Source organism: Chiloscyllium punctatum, chromosome 5 (assembly GCF_047496795.1).
Source record: "Chiloscyllium punctatum isolate Juve2018m chromosome 5, sChiPun1.3, whole genome shotgun sequence".
Classification (NCBI taxonomy): domain Eukaryota; kingdom Metazoa; phylum Chordata; class Chondrichthyes; order Orectolobiformes; family Hemiscylliidae; genus Chiloscyllium; species Chiloscyllium punctatum.
This window is the reverse complement of record NC_092743.1, coordinates 115181523-115206929: the sequence shown is the minus strand read 5'-3', so window position 1 is coordinate 115206929 and position 25407 is coordinate 115181523. Positions and strand designations below refer to the sequence as shown.

General features: G+C 39.2%; 1 protein-coding gene across 6 annotated transcripts in view; it reads right to left on the bottom strand.

Annotated features, from left to right (window-relative positions):
- The window catches only part of LOC140477368 (transcriptional activator GLI3-like), a 382249-nt gene that overhangs the window by 142648 nt on the left and 214194 nt on the right, over positions 1-25407 (bottom strand). For 5 of the 6 annotated variants that reach the window (XM_072571153.1, XM_072571154.1, XM_072571155.1 and 2 more), the window contains one exon: positions 8689-8794. In XM_072571153.1, coding sequence (XP_072427254.1) covers positions 8689-8794 — 106 coding nt within the window. Of the gene's footprint in view, positions 1-8688; positions 8795-25407 lie in introns of those variants that run through there. The other variant, XM_072571158.1, reaches the window with a different exon arrangement.

Genomic DNA, 25407 nt, shown 5'->3' with positions numbered 1-25407 from the left:
TATATTTTAGAAACATAACTTTGCTCAGCACTACTCTTTATCCATCAAATGTTCATGGAATTACTTGAAATTATTAATTTAATATTCAATTGGAAGTATTGCAATGTGCTGCAATTCATCTGCTGCTGAAATCCCCATCAACATTTTTCTTCACTCTAGATTGGATTATTTCAATGCTCCTCTGGCCAGCTTCCTATTTTCCTTCCACCATAACACTCAGTTCATTCAAAATTTGCACCTCTATGCTCACATGCAGCAAATGTGTTTCATCTAGTCTGCCTGCGCTGGCTGATCTATACAAATGTCTGGTTTGCCTACATCTCAAATTTAAAATTATTATCCTCGTAGCCTCATCTTCAAATGCCTTCATAGCCTCACTATGTTTCAACACTTTGACCTACTCCAGCCATTGCATAACGCTGCCTTCTAATTCTGGATGCTTGACCAACCTCTACACCCTTTGATCTACTATTGGCAGGTTTGTATCCAGCTACCTAGGCCATAAACTCTGGAAGTCCAACCCAAAATCTTTCCCTATCATTTCATTTCTCTCTTCTTGAAGACACTCGTTAAAACCTACATCCACAATAAAGGTTTTAAACTAGAAACTTGATGTAATTTTTTTAAAAATTTGTTTTTTTTTGGATGTGAGCATCAATGGCAAGGCCAGTACTTATTGTTCATCTCCACTGGTTCTTCAGAAGATGATGCTGAGCAAACTTACTGGAGTTCATATAGTGCAGCTACATTATTGGTGCTTTTTTCTGAAGTGTCTTGATACAATTGAGTGGCTTGCTCGATCATCTCACAGGGCAGTAAAGAGTGAACATACTGTGGATCTGGAATCACATGAAGGCCAAACCAATAGATGGCAGATTTCCTCCATTAAATACATTAGTGAGGCAAATGAGTTTTTATGATATGCTTGTAGCTTCATGATCATTATTAATCAAACCAGCACTTTATCCCTTAATTTACAATCTCCTAGTCAAGTGGTTTGAATACTCTAGATCGGATTATTTCACTGCTCCTCTGGCCAGCTTCCTATTTTCCTTCCACCATAACACTCAGTTCATTCAAAATTTGCACCTCTATGCTAACATGCAGCAAATGTGTTTCATCTAGTCCAAAGCTTTTGTCTAGACCTCTGAATTACTGGTCCTGTAACATTACCATCGTGCTTTCATCCCCCTAAATTGTTATCTAATTACACATCTGTGGTACTGTAGAACAATCTCTACCTGAAATGCACTAATAAATAAAAATGTTATCATGCAGTTTATACACACTGTTTTAGTCAACATGTATCAATTGATAGCAGATCTTTGCTTGGTGATAACATTTAGTCCCATGACAATGACAAGGTATATTTATTTAGCATCTCTGATATAATCAAACATTTATACGTGAAAGCAGAATTTGACACCAAGTCATAAAGGCAATATTCAGGAAAGATGACCAAAATCATGACCAAAGAGATAGGCTTCAAGTGTCATCTTAAAAGCGGCAAGAAATATGGAAAGGTGAGATGTTTATGGAGGAAACATGGCCAGTGGGAACTATAGCATCAAAAGTGAGGATTGGAATGTGCAGGGTTCAAACTCACTATAGACAGTCCTGCCAAGTACAGCATTCTGAATATGAATACACTGGATTGACTCTCAGTGGAGAACTTGCCTCTCATGAGTAGGGTGATCCCTACTCAATGTATGATTTGTGGGAACACATAAAATTTTCTGTCTGATAAGACTATATTAGATAAAGCCGTTTACAACCATGGACTTAGACTATTAGTCAGCCTTCATCGCCTTCTGCTACTTTACACAATTTCTGAAGGAAGAGTGTAACAATAGGGAAACAGCATGTCAATTGATCCTCTAATAACTGAGGATCATTTCTGTATTTCACTGCTTATTTCATTATCATAAACATGCTTAGATATAAAATATTCAGTGCTGTATCATCTATAGAGACTGGCTCGATGGCACATCATAACATTGTTAATCAATTTTAATCAAATTAAATCAGATCAGTTCTTCAAATAAAAATTGGTGTGTTAGGGATGTAGTTAACCTTGAAATGGTTAAATTTATATGTATTAAAATATTTTTAAGTATTGACCTATTATATGGTACAAGTTATTAAAGTCTAGTTATAGTAAATTTATCTCCTCTACCTGTAACTTGTATTTCCTATCTCCTGCACTCTCATTCACTTATCTATTATCTTCTTTTACGCCTACTGCTGTACTACATTTGTTATTTTGTTAAGATGACACCTCCATCAATCATCTGGTGCTTGTTTATGCAGACAGCGGAGTCTGTGGAAATGCAGCATAAAATTTTCATTATAGGCAATAGTGGTGCTTAAGGACAGACTGTGATTTTACAAAACAACATCAACTATAATGATGACAAATATCAAACATAATTTGGTCCCAGTAAAATCTCTCTCATCTGATTGTCTTTCAGATAACTCAGCAGCTCCTCCACTTTTATCATTAGCTCCAATGTTGCCTGTTCTTAACAGGAAAACTACTATTTTAACATTCTTTTAACTTCTAACAGAAGTAGCAAAATCACAGACTTAACTATAAAGCTTTTATGGCTCTATGATTCTGTAAGTATGAAAAGGCAGACTTACAAGACTTGCTTTCTCCAACTGTGAGGAAATGACAACTTAGTCTTAAACAATTGTCATTCTTTATTGTGAAATGGAGTTTAACTGACTTCAAATTAACTGGCCCATAATTTAGTGACTTGGTCAAACTGACTTAATATTAGAGGTTAAAGGTGAATAAGACATAACACCACATGAAAATACACACCAGACAAGTAAAAATACAAACACCAGAAGTACACAGAACATATCATTTTGGTGCTCATTTTTGACTTTTCTGCACATTTCTTAACCACTTTCATGCTTTTCTCTAAATCAAGAGGAAACAGTCCTATATATTGAAATGGGCCAAGGAGTGGCAGATAGAATTTAATTTAGATAAATGTGAGGCGCTGCATTTTGGAAAGGCAAATGAGGACAGATCTTCGACACTTAATGGGAAGGTACTGGGAAGTGTTGCTGAACAAAGACACCTTGGAGAGCAGGTTCATAGTTCCTTGAAAGTGGAGATGCAGGTAGATAGAGTGGTGAAGAAGGCATTTGGCATGCTTTCCTTTATTGCTCTGAGCTGTAGAGGACATTGGTTAGGCCATTTTTGGAATTATGTGTGCAATTCTGATCTCCCTCCTATAGGAAGGATGTTGTGAAACTTGAACGGGTTCAGAAAAAGGTTTACAAGGATGTTGCCAGGACTGGATGTTTTGAGCTATCGGGAGAGGTTGAATAGGCTGGGGCTGTTCCCTCTGGAACATCAGAGGCTGAGGGACGACCTTATACAAGTTTATAAGATCATAAGGGGCATGGATAAATATGGTAAATAGACAAGGTCTTCTCCCTGGGTTGGGGCAGCTTAGAACCAGAAGGCATATATTTAGGATGAGAGGGGAAAGATGTAAAAGGTACTTGAGGGCAACTTTTTCATGCAAAGGAGAGTGCGTTAATGGAGTGAGCTGCCAGAGGCTGGTACAATTACAACATTTTAAAAGGCATCTGGGTGTATATGAGTACCAAGGGTTTAGAGGGAAGTGGGCCAAGTGCTCATAAATGGGCCTCAATGAATTTAGGATGTCTGGTCGGCATGGACGAGTTGGACCGAAGGGTCTGTTTGCATGCTGTACATCTCTGTGTCTCTATGACTACATAAAAACACAACATATTGTTTGCGTTCCACTACTCCTCCTCTCCCAGGATCTACCTGCAGTTTCTGCTAGAGTCCTAACTGAGCAACATCTGGAAGGACCAAAACCAGAGACCTACATCAGGAATGATTACTTGGTTCCTGCTGCTTGTGAACTGCATTCAAATTGCAGCGACTCCTTCAACTTTTGAACATTGGCTGCTGGTGAGCTCTAGCAATCGTCTGCTTAAAAATTAAAACCTGCTCCAGAGCGTCATGTAATCCACTAAACCCTGCATATAAAGTCATCTCCCCTTTCTGTCTGAGGATCCGAAATACAGTGATACAAGTATTAATTGATTCCAAGCAACCATAACTTGTATTTATAAAGTACCTTTAAGATAGGAAAACATTCCAAGTTGCCATACAGGAGCATTATAAAATTAACGAGGCATATAAGGAGATAAAGGGCAGATGACAAATGCAGGTAAAAGTATACTAAAGGAGGAAAGAAAGGTTCAGAACCAGAATGGTTTAGGGGCGCAACTCCAGAACTTAGGATGCAGCTAAATGAATGAATGGTGGAGTAATTAAAATTAGAAATGCTCAAAAAATCAGAATTGGAAGAACACAGATATTTCGGATAGTTGTGGGAACATTGAAGATGACACAAATAGAGAGGGCCAAGGGCATTGGGTGATTTTAAAACATCAATAAGAATTTTTAGACATAGGGACTGTTTATGCTGGAAATAGGGAGATAATATAGGTCAGAATGTGCATCCAAAATGCACTGAATTTGTAATCTCATCCACAACAACCACAACAAAAAGAGGTAGAGGTTAAGCAACATGGCTAAAGCAAAAACATTATTCTGATCAGGACCAGCTGTAGATCCGTTGAACATTGACGCTGTCTAGAGCTGACTTACTGCAATTTATTTTTTCCATTAAGGACATGGTCATAAAGAGTCAGCTTAATGCAAAATCCTTTTGCACAGGATTTGTTGGTTGATATTTATTGTGATTATTTTTCATTAAAAGAGAAATCAAACAAGGTCCCGCAGGTATTCAGAAGTTACTGACCCAAACACCATAGGTTGCTTGATGAGCGTTCTCCACGAAAGTTGAGCAACTTCAAGCCAATAGTCATAAGGTCTAAATCCTTCTGACCACATACAAGCCCTCATCACCAGCAGGAAATAGACTGATCTTCTGCCAGTAATTATATAATTAAAATGCAACCTGTGCACCAGGGACCAGTTCTGTTACATCTGAAATCATGCAACGAAAGTGAGAACAGATATTTAGAATTCAGAGCAGTATGCTTGCTTTAGCATTCTAAAGCATCTGTAAAGCATTCAAATAATTATTTCTTGAAATGAATAAGTTTTTCTGTTTTCATGTTAGATATACCGACTGCTCCAAGCCATAAGTAACTGTTTAATTCCTTAAAGCTGGATTTCATTGTACAGCAGCCATTGCAGAAAAAGACAAACACTGATACCATTTTGCACACAGCAAGATTCCACAAAGAGTTTTGAAATAAATGGGCACAAATCTATTTTTGCAGAACTTTAGAATTTCTGACAAAAGCTTTTCAGGTTTTTCACCCTGCAGTCATCAGGATAGGTGTAAGAATGGCAAATTTCAAAGGGAACAACAATTTCTGCAGCATGAGACAAGGGTAATGTTTGGTTAACAAGTTTATTCCGATTGCTTAAGATGGTTACCATGGAGAATGCACCAGGGACAATTGTTTCCCCATGCTTTTGTTTAATACAAAAAAGGCGCATGTTCAGACATGTTCTTCCAGCTTGCAGAGAACAAGTCTCTGAGTAAGAATACACTTCACTGAAATTTGGCATTCTCGCAACTGAACTGATGACTGCAAGACAAAATGTTTCAATGGCATGCCTCTCTTTTTAGCTATAAACTTATTTTGCATACTGAGAGTGAGGAACATTGGTCATAACTGTTATAATATGATGTGATGGCTGGGTGCTAAACATTAATGGATCCTGGTTTGTGGAGGGCAGCAACCAACACTCCTTGCTTTGCTAACCAAAGGGACTACTCAGTACTGTGTGGTGGAGAATGAACCATGACTAGATCTCTGCAGAAGATGCTCTAGTCTTATGTAACAAGTTTTACTTTGTATATCTTAGTAATGTTTTGTAGGTTACATTAACTTTAGGCAAAGTAGCTATTACTAATAAGTGACAGAGATGGCACATTTATCTCTGTGAGAAAACCATGCTAGAATCCAAGTCACTGGTTCTACCTCCATCAACTGTGTGACTTTATCCAACTTGGCAGAGTTCAGTATAGCAGAAACTTTAACTCTTTCAGAACCAGCAGAGTTATTGGGCAGAGACAGAAAACATTTTCCCAGGGCAAAACCAAGCTGGAAAACAAGTGCTAATAGCTGGGATAATTGAAATTTAAATAAAAGCACCATTGTTGCATGTCTATACAGTGTTTGTGAACAGTGCTGTCCTGTCTGCCCAGCTGGCTTGATCTCCAGCCACATGCTATCTTGGAACTGTACCTTGCTTGTGACGTTCATATAGTATATTAGCACCCTCCCTCCTCTCCCAGCAGCTCATGCCCTGGCACCATGTCCAACAGATAAATGCATCTGCCAGAATAAATAGCAAAATTGGTGCTGTCTGTCATTGTACTCATAAGCATGATATCTTACAATTAAACTAAGTAGGGAATGAAAAAAATTGACGGGTGTAATTCAATGATCTCGATGTCAGAATTACGCCAAAATGTGGAAATGTCTCATCTCTGTTGTGGAATCTTTTCAATCTACTTGAACAGACCAGGTGTTTCTGTTAAATGCCTCATGTGAAGGACAGCTCCTCCATCAATTAGATGCACTCTAGCAATTCACACTGAAGTGAAAACTAAAGTGTTCCTTTGAAGCCACCCTCCTTACTTAGGTTAGCAACTGAGCCAACCTGATGAAGTGCATTACACAGAAGATAAAGGACTGCAACTTCCACCAGAAGACTTTAAGGGTCTAAACAGTCTCCTTTTAATAAAATATTGTAAAAGGTTGTGAGAATAAAAGATGTTCTATTTTATCTCTAGACTCCATTTTGCTATATTTTGCATCAAGAGCAAATGGTAGAACTGAAGTTTCCACAGTTGCCTGTTCATTTTTACAGAAATAAAACTTTTGCGCTTTTATGAGATTTTCCAAGTTGGCTTCAATTGTTTGCTGAATGACAATGATCAGCCAATTCTAGACTGACACAGCAGAATGTTAAGTACTTTGGCACAGAAATAAGATCAGGTATGTCAATGTTAGCTGCCAACAATTTGTACTAATAGGTCAGCTGACTCACCACTCACAAAAGACAACTTGCAGGACATGCCTGCTTCATGGGACATACTATTGTGCAATATAGAAAATTACCAAGGGCAGAAAAACAGCTAATAAGTGTCATTGTTCAGCTTCTCAGAATGTGGCAGTGACAACCAAACCTCACTGTTCCTTGACATTTTTCACTACATTATGTTATGTAAAAATCGTAAATTAAACAGTCCTAAATTGGTTAATCTTTAGATCACTGTGAGTTAGACTGCACCAGTCTCTCTTCAGCTCTGCAAAAAAAAATTGCAGATGCTGGAACTTTCAGCTCTGACTCTGCTCACGCTCATGTCAGCACATGGGGTTATGTAACAGTTTAGTTAATATACATTCCATGTGAAAAGTTATGTACAAAAACAGGATAAATCAGTTCCATCCATTTATTTTGCTTTTAACAATTGTCATAATATAACCACAATAATTGATATGAAGCAAAAATGGACAATTGATATTGAGGTAGATCAACCATAAACTGACTGAAGGGTGAAAGGAGCACTGAAAGCCACCTTGCAGATCACAGCCAATGTTAATTCAAATCCCTGCTATTATTTGAGCCAAGATTCCAGTCAGCTAGTTCTCCCAACAAAGTTATCAGTGTTCACTATTTAAACAAAAATTATAGCCTGAATGTTGTGGCCAGGGGTGAATGGATGGTGCCAGCCTTAAGCCTGTCTGCAGACTCAAATGGGCTTGTGCACAGTAACTTGTATTTATTGGAAATCCATTTTAATGTGGTGGTATCTTACAAGTGTGAACATGGCAAGCAACAGTGTGTCTCCTCAACACAGTTAAAAAATCCTTTCTGAGCCATTGTGAGCCTGATATTAACCTTTGGAAACCCAACTACTTCAAAGCTAAACTCAGACCTGCAGAATCTGAAACAGGAAATGTCAGTGAGAACATTTAACCCAACACTAAATCACGTGTAGAATTAAGAGAGATGTAAGAGCATTGAGAAAAATAGAAAAAAGTTTTATTGTAACTTTTAAAAATTTCCCACAACTAAAATCTGAAGGAATTAAATCTCTACACATTCCAAAGTAACTTCCAGTTCCAGAAAAGTTGTTTGGTAATAATTAAGATTTACAACACTGTTGAAAATTCACTTACACTTGAATGAACAGGTTCTAACCTTTCTGGCATGTTGAGTTAATATCTGGTGGCTAAGAAACACAATACCACACTATTTTCTATGTCTTAATGCTGAATCTCTTGGCAAGTTACAGCAAAGTTTCTGGAGGAGCCAAGAAACTGGATGGTAATTTTTTGCTTTTCACCTTACAGAAATGTCGGCACTACAAGTACTATCTGATTTATTCCTTAGAAGCTGTATATGTTAATCTGAGATGAACGTTATTTTTAATGGGAAGATCCAAGCTGTTGTTTGGATATAAAATATAAGTTGAACTGAACCCTAATACTTCATGAAAATTTGGTTTAAAGTCACTGCCTATGGTAACATTTGTTTTTCAAACAACATCATTATGGTCAGAGAAAAACATTTGATCATATAAACATCTCTTAAGTTTTACTTAAGTGTCATCCAAGGCATTGATGGATCATACTCACATGTGCACTGGAGCGAGAGGTGATGGGTCATAATGGTAACGCCCCTCATGGTGTCTGGCATCAATTGGAACAGGCGGGTGAAAAGATGGGAAAAGTGGGTGTGGAGCTGCAAAATAAGAGACAAGAAAGTTACAGGCATATCTCAAAGAACACATACTTATTGTACTGAATGTTAGGGTTAAATTAATTGATAGTTAATTGTTAACAAGTCAACAATTCATTTAGTCCATGTGTTTTTGAAGAAGGTCAACATTGGTCTGTATCAAATCTGTACCACTGCCACTGAGCCACCTTATATCAGTTCAGTTTAAGGGCATCGGCTTTGGTTTAATGGTAGCAATCTCACCTCAGTGTCAGAATGTGAATTCAAATCCTACTCCAGGGACCTGATACCATAAGATCATAAGAAATGGGAACATGATTAGGCTTCAGACCCTTGAGCCTGATCCGCTATTCGATCGGACCATGGCTAGTCCAACACTCCTCACGTCCACTTTCCTGCCCTTTCTCGGTAACTCTGGATCCCCCTACTGATCAAGAATTTATCTCAGTCTTGAAGAAGTATACAAGGATTCTGTCTTCACAGTTCTCTGTGGCAAGGAGTTCCAAAGATTCACAATGCTCTTAGGGAATAAATGCCCCCTCATCTCAGTCTTAAAACAGTGCCCCTTTATTCTGAGTCCTCTGATCCAACCGGTTTAACTTTTGCTCTTACGACAATCCCTCCATCCCAAGGTTCATCCTAGTGAACCTTCTCTGAACTTCCTTCAATGAAATAATTTTTTTTAACTAAGGGAATCAAGGCTGCTCACAGTACTCTTGTTGTGGCCTCACCAGTATCTTGTACAGTTGCAGTAAGACTTCTCTGCTCTTATACCCAAAACTTCTTGAAATAAAGGCCAACATTCCATTCGCCTCCCTGATTACCTGCTGTACCTGTGTGCTCGCTTTCTGCATTTCGTGCACAAGTAGTCCAGGTCCCATTCTTTTGTTCTCCCTTCCAGGAAATCATACAGTGTAGAGGAGGCCCTTCAGTCCATCAAACTTGTAGTGCCAAAAATATACCATGACCGACATGATCTGACTTACCCCTAGGCCCAAAGCCTTGCATGTTACGACAATTCAAGTGCTCAACCAAGTACTTTTTAATGTTTGTGAGGTTTCCCACCTCAACTACTCTCCCAGGCAATGCATTCCAGAACCCCACCACCCTCTGCATGAAAATGTTATTCCGCAAATCCCCTCTAAACCTCCTGCATTTCACTTCAAAATTATGCCCCCTTGTTATTGAACCTTCAGCTAAGGAAGATAGCTTCTTTCTATTCAACTTATCCATGGCTGTCATAACCTTGTACGTTTCTGAATGGTCCCCTGTCAACCGTCTTTGTTCCAAAGAAAACAACCTGAGATTATCAGCCTCTCTTCATAGCTAAAATGCTCCATCCTGGTAAACATCCTGGTGAATCTCCTTCTCACTGCCCCCAGTGCAATCACACCCTTCCAATATTGCGGTGACCAGAACTACACACAGTACCCCAGCTGTGGCCTAACCAAAGTTCTGTACAGCTCCATGACTTCCCTGCTCTTACAATCTATATTGCAAGGTCAGACGTCACACAACACCATGTTATAGACCAACACGTTTATTTGAAATCACAAGCTTTCAGAGCGCTGCTCCTTCATCAGGTGAAGTGATAGAGGCATAGAAATCAATGGGCAAACAGGTCAAAAGATAATACAAATGCTGTGAGCAGAGTGTCAACAGGCCAAATAAAAGGTCTCTGCAGGTGACCAAGAGTGTATGAATAACGTGTCAACAGCTGAATAACAAGTGAAGGGATGACCTTTAAGCCAATTAAATGAGGCTGAGAGATAATTACAAAAAATTAAAAATAAGGTGGTGCTGAAGACAAACCTAAATGACTGGAATAACATGATAGGTATCATAGCTGCCTGCCAAGGGTCTAACCAAAGTAATAAGTAATCCAAAACAGTACAAACTAATTAAGGTAGAGAGATCATAACAATTTATCAAAGTGATGGTGTCGAAACAGGACAGTAAGTAAGATTCTACAGATACAGAACAGTGTGATGGGGTCAAATGGAGCAAGGCATGAACTTGAGCTCACTGTTGAGGTTGTCTTCATGGGTTCAGGACTTGGCTATCCATTTTTGCTGATAAACAAAATAAAATGAAGCAAGGAAAGCAAGCTAACAGCAGAAGTCTGCAGACCAATCAAGGATCAGTGGCTTCAAGACAGTTGGGAGCAAACGGAAGGAGGAAGATGATGAAGAGGCAGGATGGAAAAAAAAAGGTTAAATGCTCAGGTGGCAATTATAATTCACAGACCGAAAAACCACCAAGCCCATGGTAGACTCATCCTCAGCAGGAAGGTTGAACTGGTGGAAAAATTGAGAGGCCTCAAGGACAACTGGTAGATCCAAGACAAGAATAGGAACCAGGAGGAACAATGAGGTAAGGAGAGGCAAAGTGGAGAAACGTGGAAGTCCAGTCAGGGAGTATCTAGTCATTTATTCTGTTTGATTTGGAAGAGCACTGTGTAAGTCAATAACTTGACTGAGGGACTACTTCATTGACTTCCGAATTGAGATGACTTTGGTGTCCCATTGATACTATAGGAATTCCACCGGACTCTGGTGGTCTTCTCATGAGCCTGAACAGAGCAAGGTTAGATCAGGTAACTTACCCATATCGTGTTATCTACCATCCTCTCCAGCATCACCCTCTCAATTTCTGCTGAGCATGAAGAACTAAAGTTTCTTCCCACATATTTTCTGAAGTGGTCAATAAAATTTTTGACTGATTTGTGGAAAATTGACAGACTGAAGGGTTTTCTCACTTATCTTCCATAGATTAGTGTGCTGAGGTACATTGTATCAAAAGAAATGCTTATGATCAATTATCCAAAGTAAACTGTTGTGGAACCAATATACAAATAGTGAACTTGATCAGCTTTTGGACTTAAAAATAAAACTGGGGAATTTATGTCCATCAACAAAATGTGACATGTACAGCTCTCAACAACTGGAACAAACCTTCAGTAAACTCAAACATGGAGCCATCACATGATAAAACAACAAGATGTTCACTCAGTGCTGGCCAGCAATTTGCTGAAGAAGGGAGGCAAGACGTAAGTGTGCTTCTCTCCCCAGATGATCACTCCTGTTAGCTTGTGGTCACTTCTGTAACTTTGTGGTATCACTTAAGGGTTTTTTGAGGTAGTTTGCTTCCAACACTCCTCCATTCTCTTTGCTTTGTCTTGCCTATCTGGTGATAAATGCTACAGGACACACCATCACAGAATGTGTACAGAAGAGGTGCAATTCTTAGATAACAAGCAAGTTTATTGCATGACACCAATAAGTACAACCATATTTGGTCAGGAGTCATTACCAGAATCTTTGAGATACATTTGTTCCCTCCGAAAGCTAGAGTTGAAATCCTTGTATAAACTCACAGACTGTGGGTGACATCAGTGGAATTGTTGGAGCCAAAATAATATAAGCAGTCGTTCACCTCTGAAGACCCAGGGGCTTATTAAACAGTAATATTCCTGTGTTTCCCTCGCACAATCACAAAGCTTTCTCACTCATTCTCACTACCCTACGTGCAATCATTGGAGCAATGACTCATTTCACCTCAAAGTGTCCTGCAGGAAAAAGATGGACCCTGTATGCAAAATTACAAAAGGCCTGGAATTCTGCTTCAGTCAAAATTCCATTCTCTCAAGATGATTCACCAAGATAATCAACTCACTGTATATACAATACTAGTTTACAATATAGCTAAAAAGAAGTATGCAATATATACAGAACTTTCAACATCTGTAGTTGGGACGTGAAAAATCTGTTAAATGAATGTCTTGGAAAAGAAACCATCCAAAGACAAGCTGGAACACATATACAAGCACTTTAACTGTCACAAATGGAACAAAACCAATGAATTTCATTACCATCAGAACTCAACTATAAATAAATGAACTCAGCTCCTTGAACAATTGTTTATTTCTGCCCCGTTTTCCACAGAGCAGCTTTGAGTCACAAAACCGACAGTCCATCATACTACCTAGTCTGCTTGGGACAAATCCTTATGGCTGGAAGTGACCTGCATGACTAGATCCAGCATAATTATCCATCTCGTGACTTATTATTCACACATGAACAATACATCTGGAGAACATCATAACTCAAGTGTCTGTGTAATAAGTTACTGTACTGTTACCATCTTCCGTTGCAGCCTTTGACAAAATGCCACATGATGACTTTTCCAAAGTCAGGCTAAAACTGCTGAAGCAGAACAAAATGCCACTAAACCTCCATACCTGCTATTTATCATACAATTTCCTGACTGATGGTTTCACAAACCAGCTGCTAAGTGCTGTGTACTCTACTGTCAGGAAACTAACATGCTAAATGGAAGACAGCGAGAGTAATGGGGAGAAGCAGTGGAATCAATTTTACTCTGGGAATTAGTTTTTCTCAGAATTTTAATGCTAACAGGACTCGAATGAACATCAAATCAGATTGTTGTTGCTGCTAAATGTGATATATGCATGTATCAAAAAGGGATTTTATCATATCTGAGCACCTATAAAATTGTCCAGTTGAGTGAAATAATATTAGCTTTAAGCCAGAGGTGTCTTTTTGCCTTTTGTGGGTCTCTCAGCTATCTGTGATTCAGTCTCAAGGTCACACTCAAATTTCTTACATTACAAATTGACTAACTTCCAAAAGTGCTTCATTAGCTGAAAATCACTTTGGGATGTCCTGAGATTGTGAAAGGGGCTATAAAATTGTAAGGCTTTTCTCAGATCTCAAGTTAAGGAACGGGTTTTGGTTTTGGTTCAGTGGTAGTGTCCTTGCTTCTAAATCAGAAGTCCCACAGCAAAGCACATTATCTGGGCTGACATTAGTCCAGCGCTGAGGGTTTGCTACATTGTCAGAGGTTCGAATTTTGTGATGACGGTCCTGTTAACTCAATGTAAAGCTTTTCACAGAACAGCTTGAAAAAGAGTGTGGTGTACTCCCAGTGTCCTGGAGTCAGGGAGAATCCCAGAGGACTGGGAAATCGCTAAGGTGACACCCTTGTTCAAAACAGGAGTAAGGCAAAAAACAGAAAACTACAGGCCTATGAGCCTAACCTCAGTCATGGGTAAGATTTTGAAGTACATTGTGAAGGGTGAGATTTCTGAATACTTGGAAGTGTACGGTAAATATAGGGAAAAGTCAGCATGGTTTCATCATGGCGAGGGGGGCGGGGGGGGGGGGGTGGTTAATGCCTAACAAATCTACTAGAATTCTTTGAGGAAGTAACAAACAGGTTAGACCGAGGAGAGCCAATGGATGTTATCTATCCTGACTTCAAGGTGGCCTTTGACAGGGTGCCACACAGGAGGCTGCTGAGTAAGTTAAGGGCCCGTGGTGTTAGAGGCAAGGTGTTAGCATGGATAGAAACTTGGCTGTCTGGCAAAAGGCAGAGAGTGGGGATCAAAGGATTCTTCACAGGATGGCAACCAGTGACAAGTGGTGTTCCATAAGTGGTGACATTCTTGATGAAGACCTTATGCTCGAAACATCAACTCTCCTGCTCCTCAGATGCTTCTGACCAGCTGTGCTTTTCCAGCACCATACTCTTTGATGGTGTTCCATAAGGATCAGTGTTTGGACCATAACATTTAATTTATACATTAATGATCTAGGCGAAGGAACTGAGGGCATTCTGGCTAAGTTTGCAAACAATACAAAGATAGATAGAGGGACAGATAGTATTGAGGAGGTGGGGAGGCTGCAGAAGGATTAGGACAGGTTAGAAGAGTGGGCAAAGAAGTAGCAGATGGAGTACAACGTGGGAAAGTATGAGGTCATACACTTTGATCAGAAGAATTGAAGCATGGACTATTTTCTAAATGGGGAGAAAATTCAGAAGTCTGAAGTGCAAAGAGCCCCTTGGGAGTTCAAATCCAGGATTCTCTCAAAGTAAACGCAGGTTGAGATAATAGTTAAAGCAAATGCAACGTTGGCAATTACTTTGAGAGGACTTGAATATAAAAGCAGGGATGTGCTTCTGAGGCTCCACATTTGGAGTATTGTGTGCAGTTATGGTTCCCATATCTCAGAAAGGATATACTGGCCCTGGAGCAGGTTCAGAGGACGTTCACAAGAATGGACCCAGGAATGAAACGCTTAACATATGAGGAACATCTGAAGACTCTGGGTCTATAATCAATGGAGTTTAGAAGGATGAGCGGAGATCCAATTGAAACTTACAGAATACTGAATGGACTGAATAGGGTGGATGTTGGGAAAATGTTTCCATTGATAGGAGTGATTAGGACCCCAGGGCACAGGCTTAGAGTAAAGGGAAGACCTTTTAGAATGGAGATAAGGAGAAACTTCTTCAGCAAGAGAGTGGTGAATCTATGGAATTCATTGCCACAGAAAGGTGTGGAGGCCATGTCATTGAATATTTTTAAGGCTGAGATAGATAGATTCCTGATTGTCAAGGGAATCAAGGGTTATGGGGAGAAAATGGGAGAATGGGGTTGAGAAACTTATCAGCCATGATTGACCGGCAAGGCAGACTTGATGGGCTGAATGTTCTAATTTCTGCTCTTATGTCTTATGGTCTATTCCTCAAACATCATTCTTAGAAGAGTAGATTTGGTCCTAACTCACTTATTTGCTATGCCCAAATTCACTGTTGCATTTCTTACAACAGTGACTGAGATCGGGGAAGATGAAATAGACTTGTGTGCGGGATCATTGGAGAAGAATTTCATCACAAAATTGGAGAGTGTGCCCCCCCTACTCTTTTGACTAATAGCAGGGGGTCAAAGTATTTGAGGACTCCTCTTGAGATTTTTGTGAGATCTACTTTTAATTTTTTGGCTACTTGGTCATTCTCACTCCTTTATTATATAAGATTATGAAATAATATAATATAATCTATTGTGCTGATACTTGGTGTAATTAAACTCACAAGAAGCAGAATTAGAAGAATTCATCAATATCATCAATAATCACTGTTCCTTAAACTTAAAGCCACAACATGAAGGCAAGCATTAATTTTCTAGAAACCACAGTATTTAAACTGGCACAAGACCATAGGAATAAGTTAGCAATGGATGATGTTTAAATAAATAAATTGGCATACATCTGGACACAAAAGGCAGTGTATTCTTTTGTGGAGAGATTTAAAATTGCTCTTTCCTTTTTGCAACCCCTCAATGTCCTCTGCAGCCCATCTGCTCGCAATGCAGCACACATCTCCTCTGTATGAAGCTTCTGGCCTCCTTTTGGAGACTATTTCCCATTCGCACACCCCTCATAACTTTTGTTTCCCCTCTTTCTCCTTGTTCTCCAATTGGTTGCTGGGATTGAATGTTCCTACCATTTGGAGATTTGGTTTTTTTTTGGGGGGGGAGCATGTGGATTAATTCACTGCATAATTTGAGCACTAATGAATAAACTGTACTTATTTAGTAGTGAAAGCAGGATGTTGGCTCTCATTCATGTTTGTATCAAGATTTTTAAAAGCTAATAAAGTGTATTGCTCCCTATTGGCTCAGGCTTAGCTTAGCAGCATGTTGTTGCAAACCTTATGAATCATGTGAACCAGTTCGGTTCCATTTGGTAATGCTATTCCCCGCACAGTTTCAATGGGTAAATTAAGCAGGTACTTTAATACTATAGTCAGTTAATGCTGTATTGCCAAAGGCACTGTTTTCAAATCAGGGAGTTATATCAAAACCTCACTGCTTCTTCAGGTGAATGGTAAAGACTCAATGGTGCTGTTGATGAGGAACAGGAAGCGTTATGTATCCTGGCTAACTCCATCCCTCAACCAAAACCACAAAAGAGATTGATTAATTTATCATTTATTTCAATTGTCCCTTCCTAATAACACTGTGGGTATAACTACCCCTAATGCACTGCAGCAGTTCAAGAAGGCAACTCACCAGCACCTGCTCGGGGCAATTAGGGATGGACAATAAATGCTGGCCCAGCCAGCCATGTTCACATACAGTTGTAGAGTCATTGAGATGTACAGCACTGAAACAGACCCTTCGGTCCAACTCATCTATGCCTACCATATATTCCATCTCGTGAGCAATAACACAAATTGCTACTTTTGAAACCTCACGATGTAGAACTAGATTCTGTGGTTACCCATATAACAGTAACACCTAGGAAGTAATTCATTGCTTTTGAAGAGCTTTTAGACATATTGAGGAATATTAAGTTGCAAGACAGTTGCAAATTCCCTCTTTATTGGGCTATATGACCAGAAACAATTAGATTAGATTAGATTAGATTAATTACAGTGTGGAAACAGGCCCTTCGGCCCAACAAGTCCACACCGCCCCGCCGAAGCGCAACCCACCCATACCCCTACATTTACCCCTTACCTAACACTACGGGCAATTTAGCATGGCCAATTCACCTGACCTGCACATCTTTGGAGTGTGGGAGGAAACCGGAGCACCCGGAGGAAACCCACGCAGACACGGGGAGAATGTGCAAACTCCACACAGAGAGTCGCCTGAGGCGGGAATTCCTTGAACTTTCTAACCATAAGTACTTGCATTGCAATTTCAGAATAGCAAAAATGGTCAATGTGCATCTCCTCTCCTCCTTCTGCCTCTGCCCTAGGCTCAATTTCTTGCTTTGTAGAAATCTTGTTAAAGTGTTTATTTAGAGAGAAAATGAGCAGAGTTAAAAAGTAAACAGTTGCAAGAGCAGAAAAAGCATTATTAGAACACCCTTCCTTCCTCCCTTCCTCAAATGGACATTCCTTTCCCCAATAGGGAATAGCAAATCTCACCATCTCATTTTACATGAAATGTTCAAGAAATCACAAAATCAATGTCTCAGGGATATTTGGATTAAGAACGCACTTTCGAAGGCAGTGATATTATTTTATACTACAATAAACATCTTTACATTCGATCACTCATCTAATACTGCCAAATGTTTGTCAGCTCTAAATGGTTAGGATTATAGGAAAGGTAATTACATATGAGTGAATGATTTTATTGTCACTTGTATTTTACAGTGGAAAAAATGCAGTGAAAAGCTTTTCATCTGTTGCCATGATCCGGTACCATTTTGAATAGTTTTAAGAATAAAATTTTAAAAAAGATATAGAGTCTATCAGTCTTCAGCCATCTCATCATTAACGATGCCTGTGTCGCCATCCCTCCTGCACTCCTTGCCGCTATCTACACCGGACCCAACCAATGTTGAAGTAGCCACTCTTCAGGTGACATCTTTCACGACTGGGCCGATTCTCTTCTGCCACTACCTCGCTGTTGCCTGCAGTGGACCCACCAATGTTAAATTCACATCTCTTGCTGCTGGGCCCACCTCACTGATGTCGCTGTGATGCCCTTCCGCCAGTGCTAGACCCAACCAACAACAAAGTCACTGATCATCAGGTACCATCTTTTGCTGTTGGGCCTCCGCCAAATTAGCAGTTGCCAAATCCGATGCCAGGTCCTGTGCTCACTCGGTAAAGTAAGTAGGGGTTCACTTGCCACCACCATAGGTCCAATTTACAAGTTCTAAACCACTTCACAGACGTGTTATCAAGTAACAGCTTTAGCACAGAGCCACCTTCCAGGCAGATGACCTAGAAGTGTTACAAAGAGGTAGGTTTGAAGAAGCATCTTAAAAGGAGAAAATATAGAGTGACAGCAAGATTTAAGGAAGGAATTCTAGAGGTTACGTGCAAATGATGGAGCAAGAAAAACCAGGGATACACAAGAGGCCAGTACTTGAGCAGCACAATGGTCTTGGAAAGGTTTATATGGTTATAGAAGGGTGATATCATTAACAGATTGGAAAACAAGAGCATATTTTCTAACATCAGTTAGCTGAATTGACTGGACAGCTGTTTTGTGAAGCTGACTGGCACCAACAGAAAGGATTCAATTCCTGTACTGGCTGAGGTTACAATGAAGGTCCTGCCTTTTCAACCTTACCCCTCACCTGAGGAATGGTAACCCTAAAGTTAAACTCACCATTTGATGTCTCTCTCTCGAAAGAGTCCACTGAGACTATGAGAACTTCACTTTTATATCTAGGACCAGCCTGCACTACCGCTGCTGTTTGACTATCTTTCCCATCATTGGATTTGGAGAATCTTACTAAGGCACCACTGGAGACTGTTTGCCTGGAACAATGAAATGCTTGGTGCAGGTTATCTAAGTCTCCAGAGATATAGGAGCACAGTGATCATGGCTGCCTGGTAAACCATCAAATTCTTGTCCTCAAATACTCTTTTTCTCCCCCGTCAGTTAAAAGCGGAATTGCCTCATTCAAGATGGTGATGAATTAAGTTATCTATGTCTGCTTTCACCAACAAGAAGCTCCCAAGTTGCGGAAATAGTTTGTATATTCCAGAATCTCAGCACTGATCTTTACTGATGGGATTAGGTTTCTGCTGTGTGAGCTTGTTGGAAGCGGATCTTAGTTTTCTAAATATTTATTAAAAGCCCATAATCTTCTTATACTTTGGAAAATGAGTCAATAATTTTTTAGTTTTAGTTTTCAGTTTTCTCAGTTTTTTGATAAGTGAACATATAAGCATGTCTGTGTGCTGGAGCTCAATGGCTGCAGTTGGAGTGATTTTGATTTTAGAAAAGGAAAAGCACCTGAATATAAAATCTCATCCAACACTTCTAATGCTGTGGTATCCTCTCAGCACTGCCAACCTGGAGTGCTACCACTGAATCAAGATTGAGACATTTCCTTGTTTTGAGCTTCCATGGTTTAACATATTGACGTTGCATGATTGCCAGCAATAAGTGAAATTTTACCACTAAAGCTTATTCACGTTTGAATGCTTCTTGGATTAAATAATTGAAGCTGAGAGGGTTAACAAATTCAGTTCTTGAGACAGAAACATGTTGTGTTAAAGTCCATGTTCTCAAGATCCACAATACTCATTTCTCACACAAAGATGATAAAACATGACCTGGCATTTTGATTGCCAAATGCCAGATTCCAATGCATGTAGCACATTCACTATCTAACCAAAGCAACAATATTTGTTCCTTGATTTTAGTCAGGTACAGAAGTGAAACACATCAGGTAGTGATGGGAAGCTAGTTTACTTCCTATACTTTACTTCATAATATGAGAAGAGTATTGTTGATATGTGTATCTCATCTACATCCCCTTCCCTTTCAAACAATATCAAACCACAGCCGCAATTTTCTAATGTCTATTTAGCTCAGAGTATTAGACATGAATTTTGAGAAACAAATTTTCTTGCAATTGATGGTTATTTGCTATGATAGTTTTTGTCTCTTCTTTTGTTGCACCTGTCCTCCAGTGGTCTCTATCCAATGTTTCATTAATAAGTTCCACACTCATTTCAGAAGGTGTATTTTGCTCTAGTCAGCTGAGATTAATTTTGTACAGCTTCACCCAAGAAGAAAGGATCTCCAGCAGGTGAAAAATTAATTTGGACATGGAAAAATTAAAATCCTACTTGAGTATCAGACAGTTCTCAGAATATTCTTCCAATTCTATTCCAAATATGTGTCTACAACATGCAATTGACCTGAATCAGAAACAGAATATCTCCTGCCCAAAACATACAGAAGTGGTTATTCATCAGTGTCCTTCAATGAAGTCAGTAAATTCAGTTTAAATGTATGTCCTCACTGTACATATTATGCAACATTCTAAGTTAGTCAAAAGACACAAGCTATTGAAAGCTCTAAAAAGTCAACTTGTCTTTAATTAAAATACTTTCCCCCCCAGCATGTTACAACTTTCACACTTACCCTTATTCCACAGTCAAACATACTAAGTATCGAAGAAAGGCTGGCGTGTAATATTTTATTGCAGGAAAGAGAAACTAATGCTGGAAACCATCAACCAACATGTTGCGACACAGTTAGAAAGAATTCATTGTAACCTAAAATGAACAGCGACTTGAGTAGAATTTAGGAGTTGGAAGGGAATGAAATATGAACTTCCCTTTTCACCACAGGGCGAAGTTATAACTGAGATTTGAAATCTCACTCAAATGTTTTTAAGTAGGGCTAACAAAACCAGAATTTTGAGGTCTGATTTGTGGTTTGGTTAATTTTAGTCAAATTTAAACAGGTCAAAAAACCAATTTAAATCAGAAGGTTACCCCTCTCCACCATTACCCATATTTTGCTGCAAATATTTGTAGCTACATCCACAGTAGACAGGAAATTCCTTAACTCAACTGCTCACTCAGACAAATTAAGCTGACATCTTATCCATACAGTTATCCTGAAGATCGTTTCCAGCTGCATAATATTCCTGAACTGATCTCTTCCTGGCATTTGGCTAAACAAGTGCGCCTAGCTCAACATTTAAACTTCTCACCTAACTGCAGCTTCCTTCTGCAATAAGTAAACTAACCTAGCCCAAACATGAATGAGTTTTCATGTGAAATCTAAAGTTCTTGGAACCATCAATTTTACTCACACTTGCAGTTAACCTCAATCAAATGCATCGTTGTATTCAATCGCCTCCTTACTCATCAATCTGCCAAAGCAAATCATCTCTTTCAGTGATGAAAATAGATAAAGTGAAGGTGGGGGAGGTGAGAAAGTACGTTTAGATACTGAGGGTTTAATGAATTCGATAGTACAGATTTGCAAAGGATGTTGGTGCAATCCAACTTTCATTCATAAATTTCAGAGTTTTGGTTTTCAGTGCAAACAGTGTTATCTAATTTCCCATCAAATTCATCCACTGACATAGGATTATGATTTTAAAAGCACGTGTGAATTTTTGAAAAAAACAGCTTTTTAAAAATAAATAATTAATTACTCCCTGTATTAAACCTGTCCTAGCACTATACTTTCAATCACAATCTTGTGAACAACAAGGTCAAATTTACAACATGAACAATAATCCAACTTTTTTGAAAATCAATCAGCTTTTTTCAGGCAGGTTGAATGCACTAGAGGAATGTTCCGAATTTTGAAATATGGATTTGTGCTTTCAATTAATCTCATACTGAATCCCAGTTCTGCGATAAACCATGAATATTCCAGCATTGACAGGACATCAAGTAATTTCCATAGGATATGACAAAGATGAGATGGGCAAGGAAAAACAAGGAGAATTGTAAAAGTGTGGGACTGGGGGAAGATAAGGGAGAAAAATGGGAAATAAAGTTCAGCCAAAGTTTAACTTATAAGATGCAAAAATCTCAAAAAAAAGATCATCATAAATTTTTATGAAAAAGAAACATTTCTCCCCTTCCTGAGTCTCCGTTTCCAGGCTAAAACTTATTGACTGTAGATAAGACTTCTCTTCTTGTTTAAATTGACAAGTTCCCCAACCAAGGATTATTGATAGAGTATCTGGGAAAATACTTGAATTGATCTCTACACTCTTCCTGTGGAGGGTGTTTAAGATTATCTGTATTTTCTTTCTGTATAATGTAAAACATCACATCTGTTTGCTATGACAATTTTTCCTCTTTATATTCAAAATTACCAAACTCTTAACATTTGATGGACCAAGAGTACAACTTACACTTCCTAATGTAAATGCCTACATGCTTATATTGAAGGAACATTTCCCTATATAAAGGATTTTTATGACTGGCATTTACAACACATCATAATGTTTGAGAGCTCATTAATACGGCATGAATTTCTCTCCACCACACCCATTTCATAAATCAACCCAGTCCATATTTCCCCACAGTTTGCTGAGAAAGTCAGAATTTCCACAAACCACAACTTTGATAAATTGCAATGGCAGAGTTAATGGAAGCTTCAGAACAAAAAAAACAGAGGCACCAGTTTCAGTTAAAGCTGTAAGATTTTCATTATAAAATTTTGTGGTAAAAGCACCATGAAGAAATGTTTCCAGTGCAAAGCTACTGATACCCAAATTATATACTGCATAGAAACATAATTGATGAATTAATAGGGCAATTTACAAAAGTGTGCACCCAGTAATGCTCCCAGCAAACAAAGTTTCCCATAAAAAGCTCACACAACACCAGGGTGCAGTCCAACAGGTTTATTTGGAAGCAGTAGTTTTCGGTGCGCTACTCCATCACCACCTGATGAAGGAGCAGTGCTCTGAAAGCTAGTGCTTCTTAATAAACCTGTTGTGTGATTTTTAACTTTGTACATCGCAGTCCAATACCAGCACCTCCAAATCATAAGAAGCTCAGTTTCTTAACTCTGACCCTGTTAGATATAAGGTATCTTATATTACATGGTAATCTCTACAAAATTCTGCCAACAGAACAGAACCAGTTGTTCCTCAAAAAACAGATCTTAGATTGATAGTGCGATATTCTAACATGGGAACTATGATGGGATCATTGCAAAATTCCATTTTACAGGATGAGATAAAAGCATCAAAATAAAATAAAACAGCACAAGGCATCAGTTAGTTCTGTCAAGACTCTTGCCATGCAGCTTCCTATTAGAAAAAGCTCAGTTATTGCCAAGAAACAGACTTTGAATTATTTGCATTGTTCCCTGAATCCTTATCGCAAAGGAGCATTCAAGTGAAACTGTTCCTTCTAAGTTTACAGACTTGATAGCTAAGGTTTATTTGAACAATCCACTGTTTACTTTAGCTGTTGTTTGAATACATTCCATCACTTTTTTCGTATATTTAAACAAATGAAGCACTTCAGCAGAAAGGCTAACAGCGTGGTGGCAAAGTGCAACCACTTGAACAGAAAGATACAAAACACAAAGTAAAGGTTGTACTCCATACAAAGTAGCAACAATTGAAGAATAATACTTCAAAAGTCTTCACTTGGACATGCTACACAGCTACTGGTGTGTATTGTGTTACCCTCCAGAACTAATCTGCATAGCTCAGAAGTTGGGGAGATGATTATCTCAGTTATTCAATGCAAATATTCACTTTCACAGAATCTCACTACAAAACACTCAGGGGATGAAAGGAAAATAAAGCATTTTCTGTCAAGCAAAACAAAAGCCTCATTTACATGCCTGTATGAAGTGACTGGGCTGCAATCCAGTTCAACTATCTGTTGTGATAAGAGGTATCGAAGCTGAACTGTCGAAATGTGGGCTGTGCATATTTACCACTTCAAGACACCGTGACATTGATGATCTAAGTGACATTATAGGGTACATCATTTTTAGACAAACGTATGACTGAGTGATGGTGTGTCAGTTTTGCTTGCGGTTAAAGTGAATGCCACAATTCTTCTTTTGACACCTCCAAAGTGTTGGTGTCATCTGTAATCACAAGTCTAGTTTCAATGCAATCACCCCTCATGTGGCTTTTCCTTTGTGCTGGTTACAATCAAGTTGTACCAAACACACTGTGACCTCTTATTCAAATTAGACTTAATCAGAAGTAACACAACACCAGGTTATAGTCCAACAGGTTTATTTGAAGCCACAAGCTTTCAAAGTGCAGCCCCTTCATCAGGTGAAGTGAGAGAGCAGACCACACAAACACAGAATTTATGGGCAGAAAGATCAAAAGATCATACATTGGTGTGAGTGGAGTGTCAAATAATAGGTGTCTGTAGGTGACCAAGAGTGTCAGATGGTGTGAGTAAAGTGAAAAATCACAAAACACCAGGTTATAGTCCAACTGGTTTATTTGGGAGCACTAGCTTTCAGAGCGCTGCTCCTTCACCACAACCACTTGATGTAGGAGCAATGCTTCGAAAGCTAGTGCTCCCAAATAAACCTGTTGGATTATAACCTGGCGTTGTGTGATTTTTTTTACTTTGTACAGCCCAATCCAACAAAAGCGTCTCCAAATCATGAGTAAAGTGAGTAAGCATTTAGCCTCCATTCTTCGTATAAGCATCCTTCAAGGTGGACTTGGAGATACACAACAACACAGAACTTCCAAGCAGAAACTGATAGCCAAGTTCCGTACCCATGAAGACGGCCTCAACCATGAACCTTGGGTTCATGTCGTGCTACATGTGAACACATCACACTGTTCTGTATTTGTAAAGTCTTTCTTACTGTCCTGTTTTAACATCATAACCTTGACAAATTATGATCTCTTTACCTGTATTATACAGTTTTGGAATACTTGTTATTTTGGTTAGACCCTTGGCATGCGACTCATACCTATCATGTTATTCCAGTCATAGAGTCATAGAGACATATATCACGGAAACAGATCCTTCAAGCCAATTGGTTCATGCCGACCAGATATCCCAACTAATCTAGTCCCACTTGCCAGCATCCAACCCATATCCCTCCAAACCCTTCCAATTCATATACCCATCCGGATGCCTTTTAAATGTTGCAATTGTACCAGCCTCCACCACTTCCCCAGGCAGCTCATTCCATACACGTACCACCCTCTGCGTGAAAATATAGCCCCTTATGTCTCTTTTATATCTTTCCCCTCTCACTCTAAACCTATGCCCTCTAGTTCTGGACTCCACCACCCCAGGGAAAAGACTTTGTCTAGTTATCCTATCCATTCCCATGATTTTATAAACCGCTATAAGGTCACCCCTCAGCCTCCGATGATCCAGGGAAAACAGCCCCAGTCTGTTCAACCTCTCCCTACAGCTCAAATCCTCCAATCCTGGCAACATCCTTGTAAATCTTTTCTGAACCCTTTCAAGTTTCACAACATCCTTCCGACAGGAAGATCAGAATTGTATGCAATATTCCAAAAGTGGCCAAACCAATGCCACAACATGACCTCCCAACTCCT